General features: G+C 35.2%; 1 protein-coding gene across 1 annotated transcript in view; it reads left to right on the forward strand.

Annotated features, from left to right (window-relative positions):
• LOC113509447 (pikachurin-like) overlaps nucleotides 1-12,964 on the forward strand; it is a 110,425-nt gene that overhangs the window by 56,881 nt on the left and 40,580 nt on the right. Inside the window, exon 6 of the mRNA XM_052902118.1 lies at nucleotides 5,265-5,409. Within this exon, the coding sequence (XP_052758078.1) occupies nucleotides 5,265-5,409 (145 nt within the window). The remainder of the gene's footprint in view (nucleotides 1-5,264; nucleotides 5,410-12,964) is intronic.

Here is a 12,964-nt window from a genome sequence, read left to right on the forward strand (position 1 = left end):
AATAGCCCATAAAATTCGCTTTCTATTGCCGTTGAAAGCAGTCAGTACATAAAACAAATCCAATTATGTGAGGACGTGAAACGAGCTATAAAAGTCTTTGTGTTGCATAATGTCCTATGAGATGGATTAGAAATAGTTAATAACGCCATCTATCGAGCGTGCCGCTTGAAGTAATAATTTTAGGTTTTTTTTTCATGGATGATAATGGAATAGTAACCCCGTCTGCGCTATCGGTATACACTGACAGGGCACCAGTGAGGGATGATTAGAGAAGGTGAAAAGACAGGTCAGTTAGCCCATCGTGACGAATTCAACGATAAATTAGTCACGATGGTTTCCGGGGGAAACCGCGTGGAGGTCGACCTAGTAAGGTATATTGATAGCAATAAGGACTAACCCCCATTACTAACAATCCCTTCCCCCCAATAATTTTAGGTTTTGTTTCGTAAAGCAGTAAACAATTTGATGGCCCACATGATGGAAAATAGTGACCTTTGCCTTTGGATATAAACAGCACATAATATATAATATAATATTATACCTATGGCACCTCTTATGTATTGAAAATTACGAATAAATGACTGAATTAAAACTCTTTATTATTTGTTCACTTTAAAGTATGATACAGATTATAAAGATTAACAATATGTACACAAATAAAATGAATACTTAATTACATAAAAGCAAGAAAAAGAGGCAACTATGGACGGCCTTATCGCTAAATAGTGATCTTTTCCAGGCAACCTTAGGATGGAGAGGAATAATGAAAATTGTGTTTGGTCAAGGCGTAACAGAATAATAATGAGACTAAAAATATATGATGTTATTTATATATTTATTTATTATTTAGTCTTTTTTTTACACCACTAAGGTGGCAAACAAGCATACGGCCCACCTGCTGGTAAGCGGTAACCGTAGCCTATGAACGCCTGCAATATCAGAGGTATTACGCGCACGTTGCCGACTCTGAAGAAACCTCTTTACATCCCGTTTGAAGAACCCCATGCTGTAGTCTCTTGGGATAACCTCGGCAGGGAGCTCGATCCATAACTAGGTGACTTTTATAATTTTCCAATACGTTTACCTATGAATGCAGAAAAGTAGAATAAATACTGTATTAAAGATAAAATGCAAACAATGAATAAATAAAAAACAAAATATATGGTCACGAAGCAAGATTATATTCATATATGTATTTCTACATAGCAATGTGATACACTTAATATACATATATACATATAATAAGTGCTTTATATAATTCTCAATTTCATGTATAATATAGTATATATCATATATGTGTAAGTATATTTGTAATTTATATATATTTACTCGTTTATATATGTAATTTTAGTATATATGTATATCAATAATTAGTAGTACCGCATTCGACTATTCTGACACTTCCCTATGGTTGACTGGGAGAGAATGCTTTTAGCACTAAGTCCGCCATGTACACATATACATATATATTAATGAATTAATAAATACACATATTAATAATTATTACTTTAGCCGTTTATTGTCCATTACTGGACATAAGTCTTCCCCCTAGGAGGGTTTTGCCAGTAGTTGTCACGCTTGGCAGGTGGTTTGGCAACCGCAGTTAGGCTTTTAGAGATGTTTTAAGAGAGACGCTGCTGCCCATCCCTCGTCCACACATAATAATACTCGTATATAAAACTTTGCATTTTAACTTGCTGAATATAAATATTCTATGTCTACCTGATAAAATTTCAGCAAATTGTAGGCAATTATGTCTAATGTAGATGCTGGTACATAACAAGAGACCTTGCTTGACCAATTCTATTCTCCTTAACGGTCAAATGAATACCGTCGACGTGCGGGCTTGCAGTTATGGTATACTTTCCTACCCTGTAATCTCACTGCCATATCTCAACCTTCAAACCGAAATACAGCCATGTAAACATAGCCGCTTAATATTAGAGACACGGATGGGCCACAGGTGTCCAAGCAGACTTTTTTAGTCTCTCTCTGCTTATAATAATTATTCAAAATTATTATTAAATTATTCTGTCCCATTTGTGTTTTTACCGTGAAGCAGTTGTGTTTGCATGACTGTGTTTCGGTTTGAAGGGTGGGATATGGCAGTGAATTTACAGGGTACAGAGGAATAACACCTTAAGTCCGCAGGAATGGAAACGCTATGGGAGGTATCTGAGCTAAACAGTATACTCTGTTATCTTCATGGTACTGCTCATGTCTATAGGCTACAGTCACCACTTTCTATCAGGTTTGTTTGCCATTCTAAGTTGTATAAAAAATCAGTTACAAATAATATTAATATCATATAACAAAAATTACGTCGAAAAACCAATTTTGTTTAATTAAAAATAAATTGCCAATTATTGTTAAGCGTATTACCATAATTATGATGAATTTCAAACTATATTACAATGCAATTACGCACTTGAATGTATTCAACTATTATTTTTGGATGCATAATAAATTAATTATCAAACTACATATATGTACGATATGAATTCAATTATTGTAATCAGATTTAAAACTTTCATGATTTACGATGAAACTAGTTTTAACTCATGAGTTCGTCTTTAGTGTAGAATATGCTCTTTTACTAGGAAATTACTAGCGTATATGTTTTTTTTTTTTTATCTCAAATAGTATCCAATTTCATGACAATTAATTATCCAAATCTGTTCAACAGTTTTTGCATGGAAGAGTAATAACCATCCATCCATCTTCACAATCATTTGCATTTATATTAGTAATAAATAAAGAATTTTTGTAAGCGATTTTTGTAATTTTTGTTATATTTTATTTGCCGTAAATAAAGTAGGTTTTGGTGGTCTTATATAAAGTGAAATTTCTTCAACATTAAAGTATAAATTATAATATAAATTACAATAAAAAGTTATCGAGTAGTTGTTGTTGTCACATGTCGTGCTGTAATAAAAAAAAAATCAGTTCATCTTCACAATTATTTACATTTATAATATGTAGTAGTAAGTTTTTTATTAGTAGTCTAATGTTAAACCGTCTAATGTGTTAACAAGTCTAATGTTTACCGGGGGGAAAGGGATTGTTAATAATGGGGTCAAATAGCCAAATTACTAGCAATATAACCTGTCAGGTCGACTTCCACGTGGTTCGCCCCGGAAACCATCGTGGCTAATTCTAGTTGAATTCGTCAGGATGGGCTAACTGACCTGCTTTTATCCTCATCAGTTATTTAACACTGGTTCCCCTGCCAGTGAATACCGATAGCGTAGGCAAGGTTACTATATAATTATCACTCATTAAAAAAACTCTAAACCCTGGTTCTTATATTAAATAAAGTTTCTTAAACCTTAAAATATAAATAGTTGTTTAAATTCCCTCGTAGGTATCATATGAAGTACTAGGTATGCATAACTCGACAAAAGTACAATTCACAACTCTGTGTGATTGGGAAACATTGCCTCCGGCGCGGCGCGGGCATCGAACGTCATTCATTGGTAATCAGTCACTTTCTTCCCTCGGCCGAACAATGTACTATTGTATTGAGGCCAGATCCCTTTCGGGGTACCGGGAAACAGTACCAGAGGCCTCTATCCGTTGCTATTAATAGAATTTGTGGAATAACAAATAGATTTTGCTGCGTAAAAATAACGAATTCCTTTGAATTCGCAATTCGTGACAACATTAATATTGACTAGCAATCTCATTATTGCGTCGTGCGGTATAGAGTCCCGGCATAGAATCCCCCCCCCCCCCCTTTTTTTTTCTCGTGGGTGTCGTAAGAGGCGACTTAAGGAGCATAAAGGTTGAGAGTAGTAACGTCCTTCTTAAAACATCACCGAAACTTAATTGAGGTTGCCAACAAGCTTGCCAAGCGTGGCAATTACTGGCAAATACCCCCCCCCCCCCCCAATACGGTCTACGTTCAGTAGTGGATAGTAACGGCTGATATGATGATGATGATGGGTCTTGTAAGAGGCGATTAAAGGAGGGCAATGGATGGGCAGTAGCGTCCCTCTAAAAATATCTTCAAAGCTTAACTGCGGTTGCTAATCCGCCTGCCAAGTGTGACAAAACTCCCCAAGCCACTCCGGCTTATGTTCAGCAGTGGTCAATTAAAACCTGATATGATGATGATCAGGAATATGATGATAATCTTATTGTAAAACGAATAAATTATACTTTCCGTCATTTCTGTAGTATCATACACATCTCGCGCGAAAGTGAATGATACGTATTCGAATATCTAGCGTTAAAGTAATAAAGATGAAAAAAGTGACTTCAGAGTCATATAATAGAAGGTAATGGAAATCATTTTCACGCCAAGTCCCTAGCGGAGTAGATAGAGAAAATTGACAAAGGCCTTACAGACATTTCTTGCTTACTGCACTTTTAAAATTCGTCACATGCGCACATGCCAGTTCTAGAAAGTTCTGACACTGAGAGTAAGGCGCAATTTATGTAGCTTGAGGTATTTAAGATTCAATTGACACGGCAGATCAGTGTTGGTATTTTAATATGATATTTTTTTTTTATTTGTCTCTTTTAAGCTACTTGAAACTAATTAGATACTTTAACAAACTTTATAGACATTTAAACGAATATAATATAAAAGGAAAAATTTGATTTTTTGTTTGTAATGAATAAACGCAGAAAATACTTAACCGATTTTAATTTAATTTAGAATGGCAAATAAGCTGATGGCCCATTTGATGGAAAGTGGTAACCGTCGCCTATAGACATGAGCAGTACCATGGACATAACAGAGTATATTGTTTCGCCCATGGCACCCCCATGCGTTGCCATTCTTGAGGACTCAGGTGTTATTCTTTTGTACCCTGTAAATTCACTGATGTATCCCACCCTTCAAACCGAAACGCAGTAATGCAAACGCAACTGGTTTATGGTTGAAAAACGGATGGGACAGAGGGACCCAAGCAAATGACTTTTGTACAAAGTCTCTCTCTGGTAGAATATGATTTTAAAAATTCTTTCACCTATAGAAAGTTTACATAATCAGGGAGTAATATGGGCTGTATTTTATCTTTCTCTCTCTCTCTCTCTCTCTTTGGTGACAGAGTAAGAATATCCATTTGTTATTCTGATGGTAAATGACGATGGATGATGACGTACAAAATAAACAAATGCCACACAACTCTCAATTATCAATTGCTTGTTCTTTAAACTGGGATTTCTCATAACTAAAGTGTCACTTAATTTTCTTATTAATTATACTACTCGTTTTATTAAAAAATCGACTCTAAATATTAAATATTTGGTCACAGATTCGACTGCGGTAGTGGAGCGGGAATCCTTCGATCTCCCGAGCCGGTCCGGCTTGGTCGCTGGAACACCATATCGGTGTACCGTCACCGGTGGGACGCTTGGCTGAGGCTGAACAACGGGAAGAGAGTCAGAGGTCGCTCTAAGGTAAATAACTTTATTTGTATGTAAAAATCAAATATGCATGCGTCTTGTTTTACCATTCAATCGAGACAGTTGATGGTCCATTTAATGGAAAGTGATAACCGTCCTTTCTGCGTTTTTTTTTTAATGGATCAGTTAGTCCATCGTGATAAATATATCTGGAATTCAGCACGTTGGTTGCCAGAGGGGACTACGTGGAGGTCAACTTGATGGGGTATATTGCTAGCAATGGGACAGGTGTCCGTTACTAACAATCCTAACCCCCCTCCCCTTCTGTATAATGATATTGTGAAAACCAAGCCTGAACTTGATATTCACTTTGACAGTCACTCTGTGTTCATGTCTAAATTAAAAAGTTATGTGTAATTTATTTATAATTTAATTTAAATTTAATTAAAATAATATAATCATATGTATATATTATTAATATTTTTATTTATTTGATAACATTTAATAATTTAATTCTATTTTAATGTTTCACAAACACAAAGTATGCAGTGGTTGCCTCTAAATGTAAAAAACAGTTAGCCACAATTCACTAGTGTATTGTATTGAAATGTTTCGCTGTATCTTATGTTGGTAATCTTATAAATAAATAAATAAACAGGACAGAATATACTATGACATATTTATTTATACAAGATACATAATATGTTCACAGTAATTAAACAGAATTGATACAATGCTGTAAACAAGCTTAAAGCTAGATAAACATATCAATTAGAGGCATATACTGCTGTCATAGATAAGTGTTTGTTTATACTATGGTAACAATTATATAATGAAGACTTAATTAGTAATCTATACAGTTAGTAAACTTATTAAATTGTATCGAATAATTTGCAAAGATGCCAATTACAAAGTTAATGTTTGTGACTTTATTATAAGTTGACGACATTCTGTTGAGGGGGGAAAGGGGATTGGTAGTAATGAGAATTGACAATCCCATTGCTTGCAATATACTCTATCAGGTCGACCTCTACGCGGTTCCCCCAGGAATCTATTGTGATTGATTTATTGTTAGTTACGATAGCCCAACTGACCAGCTTCATCCTCACCTATCATCCCTCACTGGTGCCCCGCCAGTGTATACCGATAGCGCAGGCGGGGTAACCATTCCATTATCATCCATTAAAAAAACATTCTGTTGAGGAAGGAAATAGAGTCTATATTTGAACAACAAGCGTATGTGGAAAAAGTAGTTGTTATTTTATAGATCTAATATTACTATTACGTTTTACGTTAACATCGTTAAGGGCATATGGCGATATTTCCCAACGTGGGGCTAACGCCCCACAGGGGCAATTTGATAGTAATGGGGGCACAATTAAAAAATGGACTCAAAGTGACTTTAACCCTCTTGCTCCGGGCCATTTAAATGTAATGCTACCAGTAGGTATCGGTGCCAAATTTAATAAAAGAAAGTAAATAAAAAAAAATGCTGTAAATATTTATTAGGTATATCGTTTGACATTACTAAAATATCAACTGGGCGATTAGAGTCGTCAAGTAAATTTTGTCGGGAAAAATTATGTATGGGGGCATAAAAATTTTATAAATATTCAAGTGGGGCATGACACAAAAAAGGTTGGGAAACACTGGCATAAAGTATCAGAATGAGACCATTTACAATCTTGAATAACAGTATGAGATATGAGAAGCTAAACGAAGAAAAAAGAGTCCAATTTATTTACATAATATTACAACACTATGAGATCTGTAACTCGTCTACGCTGAGTCATTGTTTTCAATCGATTTAAAAAAGAAGAAAGTTCTTAATTTGAATGTACGAATGAATGAAAACTCTTTATTGTTCCCTTTAAAGAATGATACAGATTATAAAGATTCATAATACGTACGTAAAAAAAAAAATTACGTAAACTTAATTCACATAAAAGCAAAATAAAGTGGCAACAGTGGCAAAATTATATTGTATTTTTTTTTATGTTTGTTACCTCATAATTTGATCAAAATGGGGTCAGTAATTTAGTTTTTAAATCAAAACAACAGGCCACTATTAAAGACAGTTTTTTTTTGTGGAATACAATCGTAAACTGTCATATATTTACTTTTTGCTAATATTATAAATTTAATGTGAAAGTGAGTTTGTTTTTTTTTATTTAGTATACATGTAGTAAATAATATATAGCTAATTTTTATCTCAGTCTATCAATATATGTATCCTAGTCACGCAGACAGATAAAGTCACGGTTATAAATTAGTTTATAATATTTGTAAGGATAAACAAATGCTTCAACTCATCACAACTCGATTTTCGCTCCAGGGATTTAATAAATGTATATAATTAAATAAATTATCAGTACATTGAAATATAAATGAAGGTAACACAATATTCGGCGCCGAGATGGTAGTTCAACGCTCGCGTAGTGATGTGCCGAGTTAAACTGACTCGAGTAATCACTCGAACACCTAATACATACTCAACTCAGTTATATGGTAGTCGAATACAGATTTCGAGTACATACGATACTCGAATACAAGTAGTGTGTTTATTATAAGTTATTCTGTTCCAACTTTTCATTAATATATTCTTTAACTAGCTTTTAACTGCGACGTCGTCCGCGTGACAAGGATATGTTCTCATATCGTGATAAAAAGTGTTCTTTTTTACCTATACACCATTTGTTAGTAATTGGTTAAGCCATTGAGGCGCCATGGGATAATAAATAAGCAAACTCACTTTCACATTTATAATATAAGTAAAAAATATCAAAGACAATTAGTCGTGTGGTTCCGACATAGAATGCGCCACCCCTTTAATTCCCGTGGGTATCATAAGAGGCGACTAACGGAATTTAATGGTCAATGAAGGATGGGAAGCAGCGTCTCTCTTAAAATATCACTAAACCCTAACTGCGGTTGCCAATTCGCCTACTAAGCGTGTTAACTACTGGCAAAACCTCCATAGGAGAGAACTATGTTTAGCGTCCATTGTTAACGGCTGTATCATCATCACCAAAGTAGAAAAATAAACTTAAGACACAAATTAAAAGAAGACTAAAATACTAGAGATACAGAACTCGAATACCCATACTCGATTAAGTACTCGATTGAATCTTAAATTCGACTCAGGATTTAATTACATTTTAAACGAATTCCAAAAAAGCGAACGGCACATCACTACATTTGTATAATGACCAACTCCTCTAGCAATTAAAACTTTACTCTCAACAAATACTGTCTCAAACCACGAATGTGCTATTGAAAAGGGTTCAGGTATATACGAGAACATTACATTAAGTATGGGATTACATTATTGTGTAAGGATACGTATCTAATATTTAATTTTAAACTATTTTAGAATAGAGGCCATTTAAAATTTTCCTATCAAATCCTCGCTGTTTCGTTACTCATTTCTTTAATTATTTTTTATATAGTTTAATTAATTTAGTAAGAGGTAATTGCAGTTGTACCCATTTGCATTTTTGTTGTACTTTGTTAAGAGAGGGACTGACTGAAAACCAGCACTGTGCAGCTGTACACACTGCACTGGGACACTCACAGCATCAGCTTGTTTCTTTTGTCTAATATGAGATACTACTTATACTCGTATGTGTATTTTTTGTATTTTCTGTTATAATTGCCGTTTTTCTGGCAATAAATATTGCATATTCGATTCTATTTTAATGTTACTTTCCTAATTTTGTCGTAAAAACAAGCATGTAGCATACCTAATAGTAAGCGATACCGTAGCCTATGGACGCCTGCAATAACAGAGGCATTACGTGTGCGTTGCCGACTCTGAAGAAACCTCTTTATTCCTTTTTTTAAAGAACCCCATGCTGGAGTCTTTATTTGTATCTATATAATAGTGTGCCACCTACTGTTTGTCTTTTTCTCAATGCCCTCTACCCAAAAGTAGTTTGGAAGAGATTTTTTAGCGATAAAGCCGTCTTATGTATCACGTCTCTCTTATATTTACTGTACTTATTTTTTTTACTTGGTACAATAAAGTGTAAAATAAATAAAAAAGTATTTTGGAAAATTCTCCACAGGGAGCTTATTCAATAACGTGACCTGTCGTGGGAAAATACACATCTGAAATTAATATTAATAATATAAATGCAAAAGTTTGTAATGTTAAATGAACGGATGGATGTTTGTAACCTTTCACGCGAAAAGTGCTGAACGGATGTAAACGAAATTTAGTAAAGGGATAGGTTATGTCATAACACATAGAATACCTTTATATATTATTTCACATGGGTTTAGCCTCGGAATATAGCTAGTGTTGAATAAAGTCTTAAATTATAAAAGTAATGGGTGTTTTTTTTATACCACTGAGGTGGCAAACAAGCATACGGCCCACCTGATAGTAAGCGGTTACCGTAGCCTATGAACGCCTGCAATAACAGAGGTATTAGGCGCGCGTTGCCGACCCTGAAGGAATCTCTTTACCCCTCTTTTGAAGAACCCCATGCTGTAGTCTCTTGGGAAAACCTCGGCAGGGAGCTTATTCCATAAACTGACCTTTCGTGGGAAAATACACATCTGAATGGTCTAGTTATTGATACAAAATAATAAGTAAATATACTTCTAGAAGGTATAATTTCAAGCGATTACAATGAGGACAAGGATTCAGTTTAAGCCCTAGCGCTAATAGAAATTATTATAAAAATTGGCATAGAATTAGGAATGGTATAGCGTACTAAAACACATACTAATACACGCGCTCACGTTTATACGCACGCGTGTACCACGCACACGCGCACACACCATGCACGTACACGCACACGCATCCCGACCATTCCAGCACCACGGATTATAAGTAGAAAATTTGAAGATATGGAATATGATTTTGTTATACTGTATGTTGTCAGGGGTGTTCTTCTCTAGAAATTTGTCCGATTCTATAATAAGGGCTTACAGGTATGCGACTCCGGCCTTTCGAGCCGCTGCAGTGTCCCAGTCCTTTCCGAAACTGCAGTGTCCCTCCCTTTCCTTTCCAACATAAGTCCCTTATTCCTCTCATTTACAAATTTCCTTTTTTTTTTTACAACACAGGGGGCAAACGAGCATGCGACTCACCTGATGGTAAGTGACTACCGCCGCCCATGATCGCATCCTTTACGCATTTCCAACGTTCCCTTCTTTTTTTACTCAATCCTTTTATACCATACCATAGGTGGCAGAAACCACCAACAAATGCATTCCCAAAGAGGGTTGACGTCAAACAGGCAGCCGGTCGTAAAACTATAAGTCAAATCTTTTTGTAATATAGATAGATGAAACCATATTACGCAGACCCCAAATAATAATTGGGATAAGGGTAGAAAGACGATGATGATGCATGTCAAAATTAACGTATTTATAAGTACTTTTTTCCTCCATAGCAACATTGCTACATAGTAATACTTGTACCTTGTTACCTATTTTTTTTTTTACAACACAGGGGGCAAACGAGCATGCGGCTCACCTGATGGTAAGTGACTACCGCCGCTCATGGTCACCCACAACACCTACGGCATTGCAGGTGTGCTGCTGGCCTTTTAAAAAGGAATATGCTCTTTTTTTGAAGGTTATGTTGTGGTATCGGTTCGGAAATACTGCTGTTGGAAGTTGATTCCCAAAAGTGGTTGTACGTGAAAGAAAGTGCCTTGAAAAACGCACGGTGGAGGACCGCTACTCGTCCAGATGGTTGGGATGAAATTTTAGTTTATGGCGGGTTGTACGATGGTGAAAATGAGCAGCAGGTATTAATCCGAAATTATTTAGTGCAAATGAACTTAATAGAGCAGAGCAATGATTGTGTTACCCACTAACGGCCTACAATTAGAGACTGAACTCATTTCCAGCCGTAATCTTAAGGAAATGTTTGCTTAGGATATTGCCCTCGGAACCGGAGACGGCTTTCGGATTGTAGGTTTCTAGTAGATTGTGAATAATTTAGTTCTGTTTTCAGAGTTAAAATAATGCTAGATTATCTATAGCTAAGTTCGTTCCGTTACGCGCAATTTATTAATTGACTAGCAGCCAGCACCGGATATGCACAGTTTTTGTTTTAAATAAAATACAACTCTTGTTATTTGTTGGTAATGTAAATGAAATTAAATCTTTTCTTTTTATAATATTAGTTCAGATAATATTGTCACGGAGTAGGCAGATAGAACTGAGAGCTAAAGACCGGGTTTTAACATACCGATATGATGTTCAGGGTTACGCAATCGTTTTTATTTTCCATCAAATGGGCCTCCAAATTTTTTCTCGCTTTAAGTTCCAGATAATATTGAAAGGTCAGTAGCTTCATAAACGTATTTACTAAACTAGTATGTACTAGCTTATATATTAGCTTTTAACCCCTTTCTTTCATCTGGGTGTCGTAAGCGGTGAGCGTTTCCAAATATCATCAAAGCTTAACTGCGGTTGCCAAGAATGGCATTTACTGGTGAAACCCACCAATCTGCCGAGACCTATGTTCGACAGTGGACAGTTAACATCTGTTTGATTATCTTTTTTTTATACAACTTAGAATGGCAAACAAGCTGACGACCTACCTGATGGAAAGTGGTAACCGTCGCCTATAGACATGAGCAGTACCATGGACATAACAGAGTATACTGTTTCGCCTATGATACCCCCCATGCTTTGCCATTCCTGAGGACTCAGGTGTTATTCCTCTGTACCCTGTAAATTCACGTCATATCCCACCCTTCAAACCGAAATACAGCCATGCAAACACAACTGCTTCACGGTAGAAACACGAATGGGACAGAAGTACCCAAGCAATCGACTTTTGTACAAAGTTTCCCTCTGGTTAAAACTCACATCACTCCTTTATGCAGCGTCATTAAGTTCCAAACTAAGCAAAACTTGCATTATAGATACTAAACTAATTGATAGACTTACTTGAATATTATTCTTGTAAATATATATATTACATATGGGAAACATTAAAACCACTCCATACTCTTAAACAAGAACGTTGATGATTTACCTACCTATTAATTTTGTTTAGATAAGAAATTCGTGTAACGCAGAAATCAACAATCCAATTCAGAAAAAGCTTTAGACTGTTAACGAGTTTAACAACGTTTTAAATTAGAAACGAAAATGAAGATTCCGTTTACAATCCTCCTACAGCTGTTAAGAAATTTTACCGTTTTGTTTAAATAGCTGTGTAATTCTGAGGTGACTTTTTTTCTTTATGCAACTTTACAATCTTACAATAATTAAATTGATTTACTATGGGAAATGTTAAGATAAACAATGAAATTTGTTTATTATTTACAGTTCATTGTCTGTGGGTTAGTTATAGTGCAACACTGGGGTCAATTCTGAGGCGTCTTTCAATAATCCTATTTATATAACTAATATTTTATTTTGGTCGTTTCGCGAAAGTATTTACTATTTTTTGGGGACAAATATAAACAAAAATTTATAATACATTTCAATTTATTATAAAACTGGTTTTTTGCTCCACAAAAAAAAACCGTCAGCTTCGATTGTCCCTAAAACAATCTATTGCAAAAAATATTGTGAAAATCATGAAGAATTCATATCATTCAAAAGCCATACGAATTGAAAAACTTCTTTTATT

The sequence above is a fragment of the Galleria mellonella genome, unplaced genomic scaffold (assembly GCF_026898425.1).
Source record: "Galleria mellonella isolate WM207_F2 unplaced genomic scaffold, CSIRO_AGI_GalMel_v1 utg87, whole genome shotgun sequence".
Lineage (NCBI taxonomy): Eukaryota > Metazoa > Arthropoda > Insecta > Lepidoptera > Pyralidae > Galleria > Galleria mellonella.